General features: G+C 43.6%; 1 protein-coding gene and 1 long non-coding RNA gene across 2 annotated transcripts; one reads left to right on the top strand and one right to left on the bottom strand.

Moving 5' to 3' along the window:
- Window positions 1-2,784: 2,784 nt before the first annotated feature.
- Window positions 2,785-3,839, bottom strand: LOC311328728. The gene is made up of 3 exons (XR_014631235.1): window positions 3,408-3,839; window positions 3,199-3,280; window positions 2,785-2,917 (listed from the first exon to the last, which is right to left on the bottom strand). It is a non-coding gene; the product is annotated as an uncharacterized lncRNA (long non-coding RNA).
- Window positions 3,840-4,575: 736 nt separating this feature from the next.
- LOC311328723 (uncharacterized protein) lies at window positions 4,576-11,049 on the top strand. Its single transcript, XM_084462649.1, has 7 exons — window positions 4,576-5,025; window positions 5,170-5,281; window positions 5,634-5,936; window positions 6,113-6,276; window positions 6,508-6,657; window positions 9,151-9,432; window positions 9,541-11,049. The coding sequence occupies exons 1-7, from the start codon at window positions 4,876-4,878 to the stop codon at window positions 9,664-9,666; spliced, it is 1,287 nt and encodes a 428-aa protein (XP_084318775.1). The 5' UTR covers window positions 4,576-4,875; the 3' UTR covers window positions 9,667-11,049.
- The last annotated feature ends 5,198 nt before the right edge of the window (window positions 11,050-16,247 follow it).

The following is a 16,247-nucleotide window of genomic DNA, read 5'->3' as shown; positions in this document are numbered from 1 at the left end:
GTGCCATCTGAATCGGTGAAACTTTCTAGGAGGAGATAGATTTTAAGCGCTTTTCAAAAAATGCTAAATAGCCAAAAATTTACATAACCGGAAGTAATGCAACCCCGGGGTGCATTTGTTCCTTGTGAGGAGAGGAATGTGTGTGCGAAGTGTCACCACTGTAGGTCAAACGGGGCATGAGATATGCCTGTTCAAAGTTTTCAAATTCAATCGATTGCTATGGCGCCCCCCTTTGGCCGATCCATGTATATTCCGGTCCAGGGCATCTTGGCATGACCCTCTACTACTATGCACATTTTCGTAAAAAGCGACCAGTCGGTTTAGGTTTTAAAGTCATTTCAAATGATTAGCTTTTCAATTACAAGCTTTAATATAGCTGCAAGCAGCAATGAACGGGGCCAAGCCATTAAGCATCAAAGCCAACAAGCGAAACAAACCATAGCCACATTGAGCTACCATTGAGCTAGCACTAGCCATTGATATCTATGAAAATACGATGAAAGCGCAATGGGGGTGTTGTTGTACAAAAATGCTTATATTGACATCAAAATTTAATCTGACAATTTCGCATCCAATGAGGGAGTTGTAGAGCAGTAATAAGAAGAGTAGTCGTACGCACATCCTCCAAATGGTCAGGTGCTGGGTTACATGTCCATGATAAAGAAAAAGTAGAGAACCCGCAAAACTGAGGACCAAGGCAAGGCAAGGGTTTTTGCAGAAAAAATGGAAATCTCAATATAACGACGTTTCGACCCTTGGGTCTTTGTCAAGTGAATCATTGTAGCAAACAAATGCTCATATATAGACACAGACAAGTAATCAGTCTTGCAATTACCCACAGCTGGGTTGAAAAAAGAAAGAATGAAAAATAATAAATCTCTGCTGCCATCTCGTGGCGGCAATATGGGACTACAGGTCAAATCAATTTTCAAGGTTTTAGTCCTCTAAAAAGATCCCTAGAAAAATACAAATACACACAAATATATCAATAATAACGCAAAATGGTGGCCACCATTGTCATCACCCAAAAGCACACAACCAGGGGAAAGAGCAACAAATAAATAATTACAGTCAAAAATTACAGTCAAGAATTATGAAGAGTGCCATTCTGAGGCAGCCACTTCATAGATATGGCTGAATGCTGAAGTCTTCATTCAGACCATTTGGGGACAGAGAATCTAGTTCATAAATCCAAAACAGCTCACGACAAAGTAGGAGTTGTCTTATTTCTCCTCCTCTCCGTGGTGGGCTGACTTGTTCTATGCCAAAAAATCTAAGCGTAGACACGTTGTGGTTGAGTAATCTAAAGTGCACAGCCACAGGGCTTTTTTCGTTGCCATGGCGAATCGAGCTACGATGTTCAGAGATCCTAGTTTTTAGGGCTTGCTCGGTTTTTCCCACATATAATAAAGAACAGGGACATTTTAATGCATAAATAATGTTCGTGGAGGAGCATGTTATGTGTTGCTTGATCTGGTATGGACGACCTGTACGTGAATGCTTAAACTCTGTGCATCTGGTATTCAAATTACATTGTGCGCAGTTGTTGCAGGGTCTGTTGCATGGTCTTATCTCGTCTAGGAACGTGGGTCTTGGGACCGGAGGAAGGTCCGAGTGTACCATCATCTGGCGTATGTTCGGTGGTCTTTTGAAGATCAGCTTGGGTGGTTGCTTGAAGAGGAGTTTGAGCTTCGGATCGGAGTCGATTATGTGCCAATGTTTCTGTATGGTGTTCGCCAGCTCCTTTCCTACAGGGGAATACTGGGTTAGGCATTTCACACTTGAGTCTTCAGTTTTCTTTTTTACAGTGTTTAAACATTCCAGCTGTGTCATGTTTTCGAACCGCATGATGGCTGGGTCTACTCATTCTCTGGGGTAGCCTCTTTGTTGGAATCTGTTCTGTAGATCTGTAGTTTGTGTGTCGTAGTCTGTTTTTCTGGTACAGATTCTCCTCACTCTGTTAAACTGACTGATGGGCAGGTTCATTTTTAATGGGATGGGGTGGTATGAGTCTGCTTTTAGAAGTGTGTTCCTGTGTGTGGGTTTTCTGTAAAGGTTGGTGTGGAAGATGCCATCCTCAATGGTAATAGATACATCCAAAAAATCAACGGTGTGTTTACTGTATGTGTGGGTGAATTTCAAGTCGTCATTCGCTTGGTTTAACCAACTGAGGAACTCAACCAATTGTTGTTCTGTGCCTGTCCATACTAAAAAAATGTCAGCTACAAACCTCTTCCACAGTCCGATGTGCTCCAGTAGAGGGTTGTGGTTTTTGTTGAAAACGGAGTGTTTCTCAAAGAAATCCATGTAGAGGGCGGCGAAGTTACATGACATCTTTGATCCCATGGAGACTCCTCCCATTTGTAGATACCGGTCATTCTGGAAGAGGAACATGTTTTTTGTGAGAACCAGTTCTGCCAAAGTCCTGATGCAATCTGTACTGGGTTTGCTGTCTACTGGGCGCTGGTCCATGTAAAAAGACAGGGCCTCTAGGCCTCCTGATTGTGGTACATTGGTGTACAGGGCTACCACATCTATACATGCTAGGATGACCTGGCCATCAGTGAATTGGGAAGATTTCAAGGTCTGTATGAGGTCAATGGAGTCCCTTACATACGAGGGCAGTGTTGTGACAAACGGTTTTAAGAAGGAGTCTACAAAGCCAGAAATGTTCTCTGTTAGTGAACCTATAGAGGACACAACAGGACGTCCTGGTGGATTTTCCAGGCTCTTGTGGATCTTAGGTAGGGTTTGGAAAACAGGTGTAATAGGGTGTTGTACCTTCATAAATTGGCACTCTTTTTTGGTGATCTCCTCTTCGTCCAGGAAGTCATCCAATACTTTGAATTTATCTGTTTGGAACTCTCCTGTGGGGTCACGGGTCAGTTGCTTGTAGTAGGTTTCATCAGCAAGTTGCCTGGTGATATCAGAGACATAGTATTCCCTTGTTAATAAACAAACAGCGCCCCCTTTATCTGCCGGGCGCAGTACCACTTCCTTGTTGTCATCAAGTTCTTTCAAAGCATTACGTTGTTCTCTGGACATGTTGTTGTAAGATTTATGGCTGTTTTTGTTTTTTAAAAGCTGTCTCATGTCCTGGTCTACAAGTCTGCAATAAGTTTCAATGGAAGGGTTTCTACTCCTAGGTGGACAAAATGTGGACTTGGGTCTGAACCGTGAGGTAATATTGGTACTTACTTCCTGGTTGGTGGCTAAGTTAGCATGGGCGTCAACTTCTGTGCTGCTACTAGCGTTGGCTAGGCTCGGGGTCTGTGAGAATCTGGAGGGGTTGAAAAACTCTTTCAGTCTCAATGTTCTGTAAAACTTTTGAAAGTCAATGACAGTGTTGAAATCATTAGCCTGTTTAGTTGGTAACTACGACAAGCCTTTTTCAAGGGCTGACTCACATGTTTTACTGAGTGGAGTGTTCGTCAAATTAATCACGCTCAATTCTTTCCGTATCGGTTGCTGCGTGTCCAATGTCGTTTCATGGCGGGAGGGCTTCTTCTTCCCTCTCCTGCATTTGCGTTTGTGGCTTGCGTACCGCTCCGGGGTTTTTGTCCGGGGTACGTTTTGTTTGACCGAAAAAAACGAGGATTCGTATAACCTTGGTGGCTAGCATGTTGTCCAGCATGTTGTCCATTGTCGCTGTGCTCTGACTCCGTGTCTCTGAAAGATGACGTGTCGCTTTGGTCATGTGGTCTTTCCCTTCTACGTGGGTTGCGCTTGTTATGTGTGTTGGGGTCGCCCATTCTGGTTCTCCATGGGTAGACCTGATTGGTTTTGTAATCGTTGTCATCTATTTCGAATTTTCTGTCTTTTTGCGTTCTGATCTGTTGTTCCAAGTCGTCTCTATATCTTAGGAGTGTGCTTTCCATTTTTGTGAACTCCTCCTGATCCGTGGCTTTCAAGCCTGCTTTTCCCCACAAAGACAGTTTTTGGACACCGTGACCATATAACTGAGTACAGGCACTCGTTGGCATTTTGTGTACCTCCATGCTGCATCGCAGCAACAAGCTGTCACTGGACATTCGGTGGTACACCGGTATTAGCTTCCTATCTGTCGTTTTTGAAAGAAAGTTGCTTGTGTGGCTGTCTGGCGTTTCCCGATTCTCCTCTGCTTTTATGTACCAACACCAGGAGGGATTGCACCTGGTGTGCATTGGATTTTCATCAGTAGACATAGAGTGTAGAAGACCCGCCCATATTTCTGCCTCCATATTATCTACAGAACCCTGGTTATTTAGAATTGCCCCTCTGTAATAATTTTCAGGGTGCCCGAGCACATTAAATAGCATTAAAAAGTATGGAATTAACAAATATGAAATAATGCCTTAAAAATACTTGAAAAGGTATTGAATTTTGGTGACATTCTTGAAAATTGTGCTCGGATTGAAAATTGTGCTCGGAAACACTTTTTCCAAATAATGTCCGTTATTAATTAGGCCTACCGGTATTATTATTAACATTGTAAGCGTCGTAATTACTATCATTATTAATAATATAGCGTGGCGGAACCAATGCGAAGCTTGCATGCCCGGGGGAAACAAATCAAGTCGACACGGAGAAGCACGACGCTCGAAAACTACGGCTAAAAACAAAAACAAGTTTGCGTTTCTGGGCTAGCTAGCTAGCTACTACGTTAGTAGACGTGAAGTTAACGGAAAGTAGTAGCTATGGGGAAATGCAAGTTCAACGAGACATGGATGGACAAAGTAGCTTATCGAATGTGGCTGAAACGAGTGGTAGACCATATTTTTGAGGCGTATTGCACCTTGTGCAAAAAGCGTATCCAGCTAGGAACCATGGGACGGCTTAGCTGTTTTCATTAAATCGGAACTGATCGCGAAAGTCAACAGGTCAACATTCGTTCTAATGTTTGATGAAAGCCTAAATGAATTTACGAAGTCCAAGCAGCTGGATGTACATCTCCGTTTCTGGGATGATGATCAGGTTGCCTCAAGATATCTCGGCTCCGAGTTTATGGGTCACTCAACGGCAAAGGACCTGCTCTCCCACCTCAAAGTAAGCCTAATACATATATACTATTATTTATTTTCAGCTTATATATTGTTACCCAACTTTTGTCCATAGTACACATTGAGCAATGTTACATGACCAATTATTAGGTTCTGAGTTTAGAGTAATGATCAAAACACATTTTCCCAGGTATGTATGGACAAACTGGACCTCAGCCGATTGGTATCCATCTCAATGGATGGGCCCAATGTAAACTGGAAACTATTTGACCTTTTCCAGAAGGATCAAACAGATCAGTATGGTGAGTGAGGATTTAAATAATGCTATTATTACGTGTGTGTGTGTGTGTGTGTGTGTGTGTGTGTGTGCATGTGATCCACAGTTGTTTATGTTGAGGACATATATATAATGCCATTTATATGTGTGAGTGTATGTGAATCACTGCAGTATTTGGTGAGGATATATAATGCTATAATTACGTGGGTGTGTGTGTGCGTGTGTGTGCGTGTGTGCATGCGTGCGTGTGATCAACTGTAGTATTTATGGTGAGGATATATATAATGCAATCATTAAATGTGTGTGTGTGCATGGGATCCACACTTGTATTAGGTAATTTTGGTTTTTAATATCACATTTTCTAATGAAACCCTTAGGTGTTCAGCTTGTGTTTGTGGGCAGCTGTGGCTTTCAAACGCTGCACAACGCCTTCAATGGAGGGTTCACTGCATGGCAGTTGGACAAGTTGTTACGGGCAATGCACACATTGTTTCACAATGTACCTGCTAGAAGAGAGGACTACATTGCAACCACCAGGTCCAGTCAGTTCCCCCTGTCCTTCTGTGTCCATCGTTGGGTCGAGAACCTCCCTGTTGTTGAGCGAGCCCTTGCTGTGTGGCCATCACTGCTCCTGTACATGGAGGCTGTGCGGACCAAAAAACTTCCGAACACAGGAACAGGTAGGCCTGTAACTATGTCCTTAACTTGGTGGTCTTTTAGCCTTGAAAGACATGGCTCTGGAGACCTAGTATAAGTGAGCCCTAAGTTGAAATGTCTGTCTCTCTCTCACTGTTTGCTTCACTCGCTCTTTGTCTCTCCCTCTCTGTCTGTCTGTCTATGTCTCCCTCTCTCTCAGCATCCTATGACACGATTGCTGAAGCAATTAAGGATCCACTCATCCTCGCCAAGTTCCACTACTACGCAGCACTGGCCAGGACGTTCACCCCATTCCTAAAGAAATATCAAACCGATGAGCCTGTCCTGCCATTCCTCGCCAAGGACCTGGTTGAGTTGATCATGGTAATTATTACATTTTTATTATTGTTATTATTATAAAGTATGAATGCTTTTGCATTGGGCATTTAGCGCACTGCACATTATAATAACCACTGATCAGACTCAATTGATATGTTTTTGACAATATGAGTTTATGGTGAGTGTGTAAAACAAATAAATACTTTGTGTATAATAATTAGACATTGATGTTTTTGATTTGTGCTGCACCGGACATTTGTGCGTGTCTGTTGACAGAGTCTACTCAGGCGCTTTGTGAAGACTGACATCCTTCAAGACCTCACGACCCTGCAGCTGACCAAACTGGATGTCACGGCTAAGGAGAACTGGCTGAGCCCACAGGACATCGTTGTTGGACTTGGTGCTGAGTCCGTCCTTAAAGTCCAGGTTAACCCAGTTCAATTTTTTGTTATGAGCTTCACACACCACAGGAAAACATGTCATTAACCACCCAGCCAAATCTGAGTGATTAAAAAAGTTGCTAAGTATATAAAATAAGGCTTCAAAATCGGTTAAAAATCAGCAGCATTCTCTGGTCTGAGACCGTGGGGGCGTGTCTGCTGAAGGCACCGAAGCCACACCCAATTGCGTGGGGAGGGGGTGTGGAGGGAAGAACCTGTCAAATAGTACCGTTCTCTGGTCTGCATATTGTCACACTGGCACGCCGTCTCTTTTGTGGTAGGAAGGCACAGCTTTGTGAAAACAGGAGAGAGGAGTTGAAATTACACTTGTCTAATGAATCAAACGCACAGATGCTTCCTCCTAACCTACCTCCTGACAAACACAGGTAAAACTGTAGCTACTCTATACCAACGCGCCAGTGTTACTGCCCTTAGATGCAAAATACAAAAACAGGCAACGAGGAATGTATGAGTCTGTCCCTATTTTCTCCCTGCCACCTCCGGACCCATTCCTATCCCTCCCAGGCGATCCTGTCGTCCCTTGGGATCAATGGAAAAAGTTGTTTAAAATGTACCTTTTAGTCACTGGCTTGAACAGCGCTGATAGCGCGAAGAAGCGTACACTACCGGAGTTGATAATCGGGACAGACTCATCCACTCTCGTTGGCAATGTTATGTGTGAGAATAATTATTCTCACACATAACATTGCCAACGAGAGTGGATGAGTCTGTCCCGACGAGCACTCGGCTTCAACTTTCCCGCAACATATCCAACAGAACTGGGATGTTCAGCCAGTAGCCGCCGAGCACCGCTTCACTGGGAGAGGGTGCGTCTTTCTCCAGCTGCAGCTGGTCTACCTAACCATCTCCCTCGCTCCCGCCTCCCGGTCTCCCGCTGGACAAATATACTGTAACCATTACCGGTGAACCCATACGCACATCAGGTGCCACAAATATGGCAGGCAGTTTCTGTATAGTTAACGCTTATAGTCATAATATATCATCCGTAACGTTATTTGGTGGGTGGTCGCCTGGTCGGTGCTGCTAGCTGTTAGCTAGACTAAGGTTATATACACACTCCCATCTGAAACAAGCTACATAGCTAATGTTAGCTATAATTCCTCCTAAGATTACATAATTCATCATAGCTGACATTACCACATACATGTCAAGACATATTTTGTATATTAATAGCAGTGTATTTTCCTATTGCTTACGTTACCTAGCTAACGTTATAACGTTAATTAGCTATAAGCACACAAGGCAGCGGTGTCGGCACCAAAGGTTGATGCGACAGGAGAATGGAAGCCGGGGAGAGAGATGGTTGGCTCCGCCGAATTCACCAGGACCAGTCGTGAGTCCGTGAAACCCAAAAGCCTCATATTATAATTGCAGAAGCTTTCGGGAGTGAAATGTTTGCTGCAGAGGCGGGCGCTAGCGGTGACAGACTCTGTAACACCATGGCTCTTCAAAAATGCTAACCCATTTGCTTCTCATTTCAGCTTTACTCGGGAGTGAAAGAAGGAGACCTTATCATCCCATTCCTGCTGGCATCCAGGAAGGATGCATTTTCGTTTAGATTTATGCATAGGCATTGCTAACTAAGAAAAACTAGCTAATTCTAGACTGTTGGTTAAAACTAGCTAATTCTAGACTCAAGATTGAGCAGGAAAACCGGAGATTCAAATCCGTTCTAGCTTTATATAGTGTTAGGGCGGGGATATGCTAAGAACACCGCTCTACGTCATCCGGTACCCGTTTTAAGCCCGCCCAGAAAATCCGGAAATCAAAACTGGTTAAAAACACAAAACTGGTCTAACTTCACAATTCAGTACTACACATGGTTCATCCCATTTTTACATGTTATCAGCAATGCATCACTAACACATAGAATGTGTTTTCAAGCAAATCTCTGATTTTGGTTAACTGGGACTTTAAGGTAGTGATGTATACAAAAAAGATGATTTATCAAATAGGGATAGGCAGGCAACATGGCATTGAATGTGTTCTATATTCATGGCTAATTTCCCCCCTCTCGATAGAGCATCAAAGTGTCAGAGCACAGGGTCCTTGAGTACAGGTCAGAGTGCAGACAGGTTCTTATAAACATGGTGAGGAAAGTGCAAGACAAGTCCCCTCTCAAGTTCCTGACTGTTAGGCAGCTGGTGTGCCTTGACCCGTCAGTCATGTACAACAACCCTGAGCGATGCAAGAGGTATATGAAAGGGCTGGTCGAGAGATTCCTGCAGGACAGACAGCTTACAGATACATCTGCGGGTAGGAATAAGAAAGGAAAATAAGACTACACCTTATTAATTTATCACCAATGAAAATAAGACCACACCTTATTCATTTATCACAAATTGGATTGGTTGAATTGGCTTCATGAAGGCCCACTAGCCCAATGATTTATTTATCAATGTTTTTCTCCATTTTCTCTTTCATCTGTATTTTTATATGGGATGTTATTCTGGAACAGTTTGATAGGCTGCTGTCTGTGGAGAGCCGGAGTGAGGACTTCTTTATATTCCTCCCCATGCAAAAGAGGCTGGACATCTTCCTGAGGAGTGTGATCAGGGAGCCCTATCCCGAACTGTGGTCCTTCTGCCAGAAGCTACTTATACTCTCCCATGGCCAGGCTACAGTGGAACGAGGGTTTTCGATTAATAAAGAGGTGGAGTCATACAACCTGGAGGAAGACACAGTGGTGACAAGGAGGCTGGTGTGTGACTACATTTTCCAACACGGAGGTGTTACCCAGGTAAGAATACCCCTGGCTTGACTAGAATATACTGTTGATATAAGTGGATAAAGTCAGAGGCCAGCTATGTAGTTGATTTTTGTTCTCTTGTTCCAACCCTTTACCCAGGTTCCACTCACTAAAGACCTTCTAGTCAGTGTCGCAGCAGCCAGGACCAGATACCGTGGCCATCTCGAGACAGAGCGAAAGAAGAGGGAGGCAGCTGAACAGTCTCTTCGGAGGAAGGTAGCATAGGACCATCTTCAGGAGCTAAGGGTGAAAAGGAAGCGCCTGGAAGAGGTATCTGAGGGTCTGGGCAGGGATGCAGACAGGCTAGCAGAGGAGGCTGAGGGAAAGGCAGGGAGCAAGATGTCTGACCTTATTGCAAGATCCAACATCCTGCGGAGAGGGTATAAGGAGAAGTTGGCGCAACTTGCTCTCCTTGACAAAGAGATTGCTGCCAAGAGTGCAGAGCTCAGGAATTGACTTTTTCTATTTTGTTTACTCTTACTGGTGAATCGCTAAAGAGACTGGACTGTTCTGTTTCTTCTTTGTTTACAAGTAATAAATAAAAATGAATACACTGAAATTCAAGGATTTAATTTTTTCTTTGTCGGTCGGGCTGTGAAATTAGGCTGTGATAGGTATTAATTTTTGGGATTAATGGTCTTGAAAAGGTATTAAAAAGTCTTGAATTTAACTTGAAGAAACCTGGGGGCACCCTGAATTTTGCAAGGTTTTGCACTTATTAGCAGTCAGCTTCCCCACTCCCCTCCCTCCTAACCTTCCCTCTGCGCTGGACTTCCTCAGAGCTGTCCCCATCCGCTTGTGGGCATGATTTATGCACTCCAGTTTCACTATTTCATGTCCAGGGTATGGGTTTTGTGACTCGACCTCCATGAATGCTATACTGTCCCCATCTGACAACATCTCAGTGTACCGCACCTGGTGGCAGTTCATTGACCGAGTCCACATTCTTCTGGCTGCCTCCTTCTCCATTGCCTTGCTTGACCCTTGAAAGTTTTTTGCACAGTCTGCTGTGTGCGCCTCTCTCCAACTCTCCAACTCCTGCATGGGTATTTTCCCATGTTGCTTTGTGTGTTCTTTGAGGGCACAAGCATGGCAATATGAGGATAAAATCTCATAGTGTATGACCAGTCCTGTGAGGAGGTCAATGCACACTCCGATGTGTGTGGGAACTGAAGCCCCTCTTCTGCCAGGTGCCATCGAAAGACACACTTATATTTATAACTGCATCTGTGTCTTCCCTCAGCAGCTCTACCACATCTGGATCCATATCAGCATAAGCCTGCCTGACCTGCTCCCATCGAAAGACACACTTATATTTTTAAATGCATCTGTGTTTCCTCAGTTTTTTGTGTGAAACCAATCATGACTCATAATCTGTTCATACTGTTATCTCTGTTCATACTGTTTTCTATTTATAGGCGTACCAATCATGACTCATAATCTGTTCATACTGTTATCGATTTATAGGCCTATTAATCATGACTTATAATCTGTTCATACAGTTATTTATTCATACTGTTATTTATTTATTAGGCTACTGTATACTGTATAGTATTTATCTGTGTGTTTCTGTGATGAGCTGTCAACAAATGTTCTGCGACAATAAAGTCTAAATCTAATGATAGCCTAGGCGTACTCATTAGGCTACTGTGCATCATTTGCTGATATTTTTAATCTTGGCCACTTTGTCCAGTCTGGCACTGAAAAAAAGTTGTGTAGGCTAAGGAAAATTGTCCACCGAATGAAATGGTAATTTATTGTTTCATTCATAATAGCCCAGGCGCGCAGATTGGCTGGGGCAAGGGGGGGCACTGTCCCCCCTGGTGGCCAGATGCGCAAACTGTCGAGATTCGAGTCTAGAGACTCTAGATCTCCGGATCAGAGAAATGCACTGAACGGCTCCTGCTTGCGTGAGAATTGTTTGTGCTGATTCCTCATCCAGTTATGGGTGGATGGAAAACTTTCAACTGAATGTTCATATTGTTCTGATAATTTCGGCTATAGCAACATAAGAGTGGCAGCTTTGACAGCAACCCAAACATGAGCTAATCCCATAGCTGTAGGCCTACGATTGCTAGCCATGAACGAACTGTTGGATACTGCAGTTGTCCAGTTGTCAAATTGATTATGCACGCACTATTATTGTTTTGGTGATTATTCTTTGATATAAATGCAGATAGGTTACATGTGAAGAGGCAATTGCTGGATTCTAATACGCTGTTTATAATGACACATCCCGACATTGAAGCATGAAAGGCGTAGCATACATTCCGTTGTAGTTTTTGGAAGAATTTATTGGAAAATATTGTTTGAAGTAGGCCTAGGCTATATTGAAACGAATTCCAAATTTTTGTGCTAATGGACGGCGCAGCGGAGGCGCAGTTGAACGAAACGTGGATATTGGAAATAATAAGCACTATGTTTTTAAATGTTGTGGGTCAATCATGCAGCTGTAACAGAATATGCACATTCCAATGTATTTTACCACTATAATCCCTATTTGATGGGGGGGGGGGGGGGGGCTGGGACTGACTGCCCCCCCTTATCAAAAAGTCAAACTGCACGTATGTAATAGCCTACAACACAGCCAGAGAGCGAGAAAGAGATTTCAGCCTCATAACCTACCTGCTACTCTCTTGGTGTGTTTCTGGTATGTTTTCAGATGAAGCCCATGGATCCCTAAAACTGTGCTTATGTTTCTGAGAGCTGCATACCCCAAACCTAATTCATGAGCCAACAGAACCATGCGCACGTTCACATCAAAAGTCACATCGCTCCGGGAGACGTCTTGGAGACACACACACTTCTGCGGTACTGATTACGACTCTCGCACTGACTGCACTTCAGCAGAAGACTGCTACAGAACCCTTGTTTCTGAGGATAAATATTTATTTTTAATCCTGTCCCTGCACAGTTCGGACATATCAACTCAGTGATCAGTTCATTCATCCGCGAAATGTGGAGAATGAGCCACTGCTGTGTTGCGCAGTTCTCGGGCGCACTGTCAGCCTCTCCTTTCCCCAGTGACAGCTTTCGCATCGAGGCACTTTGTGAATGAATTTCACTCACGATCTTCATTTGTTTGACTCCATTACTTTCTTTTATTTGTTTCCTCTGTTGTCTTGCAAGTGTCAGCTGTTGTTTTTGTCTTTTTGACAGTGATTTACACAAGTTTTGTTTCGGCATCTTGAAGATTTTTAAAGGTCCCGCGAAAGAATCAGAGAGCTGTCAAAGCATGTCACGTGATGCATCTACAGCAAATCACATTGTCAGAAATCGGCATTAGCCAATGAGATTTCGTGTTTAGCTCTAAACCTTCCCTTGTACTTTTGTTGATACAAAAAATATGACGAGATAATACAGACAGCGGTTGCTGTGGGACAATGATTGTGTTGTCCTCAGCTAGTAGCATCAGAGGCTGCATGTTTTGTGCGAAACCAATCATGACTCATAATCTGTTCATACTGTTATTTATTCATACTGTTATTTATTTATTAGGCTACTGTATACTGTATAGTATTTATCTGTGTGTTTCTGTGTTGAGCTGTCAACAAATCTTCTGCGACAATAAAGTCTAAATCTAATGATAGCCTAGGCGTACTCATTAGGCTACTGTGCATCATTTGCTGATATTTTTAATCTTGGCCACTTTGTCCAGTCTGGCACTGAAAAAAAGTTGTGTAGGCTAAGGAAAACTGTCCACTGAATGAAATGGTAATGTATTGTTTCATTCATAATAGCCCAGGCGCGCAGATTGGCTGGGGCAAGGGGGGGCACTGTCCGACCACGGCTCAGACTGGGAGCGCGGCTTATAGTTGTATTGATTGCGGCTTTTTATTGCACGTTCACATGCAGGGTTTCTTTAGGCAACATGTTTGATAAGGGGAACGGCGTGTGTTAAAGTTTAGTGTAGACTAATGAGAAATATACTTTGTATAGCGTCGTTTTTGGAGCGAAATTGTTACAGGCTTGGCTATATACGACGAAGTGATAAAATGGGCACTTAAAGTTGGGTGCAGGCTGGAGCAGTCCCGCCGGTACTTAGGATATGTGTTGATGTGTATTGGAGTCACACTCAAGTTGTCTTGTTCTAGACTACTGCATGCACACAAAAGTCAACATCTAATTTCCAACATACAATCTTTCCTTTTTTCTAATCTTCAGGCAAGTCGCTGTACAGGAAAAAAATTAAGTAAACGCAAAGCTAAAAGTTCAGTGTAGTAGGCTAGCCTAAGGAATGTTTGATGTAAGGAAAAGCACCAGTGAAAACAAATGTCTGCAGTCTTGATTCGAAAGAACTGAGAGTTGCACCAGACCAGAGTTTCTGGAAGTGTGTTGTAGCCTAGATGTTTCTATTTTAGGCTCATAATAGATCTGGAGTATTTAGTAGCCCTAAACCTTGCAGTGTTTTATAAAACAACAGTGTTTTAAAGTCACATCTTTCGCTTCATTGTGGACACGAATGTCTTATTAACATAACAGAAGGGCATAGTAGTCGCATGTGGAAGGGGGGGGGGGGGCGTTTGGGTTGATGGGGGGTGAAACTGGCGTTGTTACCTGATGTAAGGTGATACAGTTATATTGGCTTGTCCAATCAGAGGTCAACTCTGTGATGATGTAACTGGTAGGTGAGGAGATTCTATAAAGGTTGCGATGTTTTGTACTGGGCACAAACAGGTTTTTCCCACGAGAGTTTTCAGTCATTTTCAAGAAGGTATTTGCTTGTACAGTACTGTTGGTTTTTCCAAGATGGCAAGTCCTAGTAAGAGAATGAAATCTGCTGAGGAGGCAGTAGCCATAGATGGTTATGTGCACTCTGTGTCGCCGGTTCAGACGTCGAGAAACAACACGCGTTATTTTAAATGTACAGTGCAGACTTCGAGAGATGGCTTCGAGGAAGGCCTGGTGTTTTCACCCGAGAAGCACAGCCTGTTTGAGCGAGCTGCAGTTGACCATGTTCCTGTGAAGTTCCGTAATGTGAAGAGGAGTCTGAGTAAGTACAATTAGTTTAAATAAATAGTACAATTGAGATTTTATATTTAGCGTATGTTTAGTGTATATGTTATAGGCAACGAATGTAGCTGATATCTTAATCTCTGAGAAATTGTGTTTTAATAGGACCTAAAGCCATTGGTGCGTTTTTGTCAGTTTTTTTTGTAGGATATGGTCGGATTAAGCAGTAAAATGTACAAGGAAGTTGAGATACTACTTAGTTATATCCTAGATATTCGTTGATTTGGTAAACGTTGTTAGGCCTATGAGGGAGGGAACATGCGCTCCTAGAGTAGCCTATGTGTTCGTGTCGGAGAGGATTTTCAATGTAAATTGAAATGTACATTTTTCTAATAATTTCTACGAAGTCATTTTAGTGAAGTTATCCCAAAAACTGTGTGTCTTTAGAGTAATAACGTGCTCTCTGTGCGACTTTGTACTAGTTTTTCGCTTTCTTTGAAATTGTGGAAATTGTTTTATTCGTTTCTAAATGGACTAGCCTACTAAAGCCGGGTGCGCTGGTAGTTGACTTGAACTTCCTATTGTTAAACTTGCACTGAGTTACATGGCGAAGATCTAGGGCCGGCCCTAGCATTTCAGCAGCTCTAGGCGACGGGGGGACGGGGACGGGGGGTGCCGCTGCGCGATTTGTTGACGGGGGGGGAGGTGCTGCTGCGCGATTTGTTGACGGGGGGGGGGGGGGGGGGGTGCTGCTGCGCGATTTGTTGACGGGAGGGGGGGGGGGGGTGCTGCTGCGCGATTTGTTGACGGGGGGGGGGGTGGGGGGGTGCTGCTGCGCGATTTGTTAACGGGGGAGGCGCCCGGCGCTGGGCGGAGGCGCCGCACCGCATTGCGAAGCGTAATAGAGACAGTAGGGATTACGGAATGAAATTATTTTAATAAAAATAAAAAATAATTTTTTTTTTTTTTTTTGGTGCTCCTTGGCCAGGCGCCCCTTGGCCATTTGGCGCCCTAGGTGACCGCCTATTTCGCCTTTGCCTCGGGCCGGCCCTGGCGAAGATGGTAATTGGTGTATTTTTTGTGTTTTTTCCAGGTTATGACGGTGTCCAGAGGGTGATGGTCAACCGATCGTCATCACTGGAGGTGCTTCAGGGGTTGGACTTCGGACATAGGCCTCCTAGTGCGACTAGCAACCTCACCATAGTTGAAGTGGCTAAGCTGCAGCAGCGAGACAAGGTAGATGTAAAATTGTGCATGAGAACATTTGATTGTAACTGTAGATCTGGAATGAATAGCACCATGCATAGATGTGTTTGTTGAAATATAATTGTTTTTAACAGATAATGGAAGGGTGTGATTGTCTGTGAACTCAATATAATGTCAATGTACATTGTACATATAATGTACATTATACAATGTACATATAATGTACATTGTCATTGTACATTACAGTGAAGGTTCTTCACTATGCGTATGTGATAGGAAAGAGTGTTTATAGCTGCATGATACATGAATATCTGGGTTAGGCAAGTTTCCAGGATGGACAGAATATTGTTTTTTTTTTTAATGTCTTGAGCGTAACTATGTGTTTTTTCATTGTCTAGGTTGGCGAGATTGTGGTGAAGGTGGTGAGCTGCGAAGTTGCCAGTGAGATGGTTCCTGTGTATGGAACCCGGATGGAGGTGAAGGCCTGCAAGGTTGCCGACCGGAGTGGGCACATGGATGTGAAGCTGTGGGGAGGCTTGATTGAGCAGGTGGCTGTAGGGTCCTCCTACAGCATGAAGAACCTGACTGTGCGGCGGGATGAAGAGGTTCATTTGTCCACCACACGCCAGACCATCATTCAGCGCATT

Source organism: Borostomias antarcticus (assembly GCF_949987555.1).
Source record: "Borostomias antarcticus genome assembly, contig: scaffold_83, whole genome shotgun sequence".
NCBI classification, from domain to species: domain Eukaryota; kingdom Metazoa; phylum Chordata; class Actinopteri; order Stomiiformes; family Stomiidae; genus Borostomias; species Borostomias antarcticus.
Note: the sequence above shows the minus strand (reverse complement) of the source record. Positions and strands in the feature narration are given on the sequence as shown.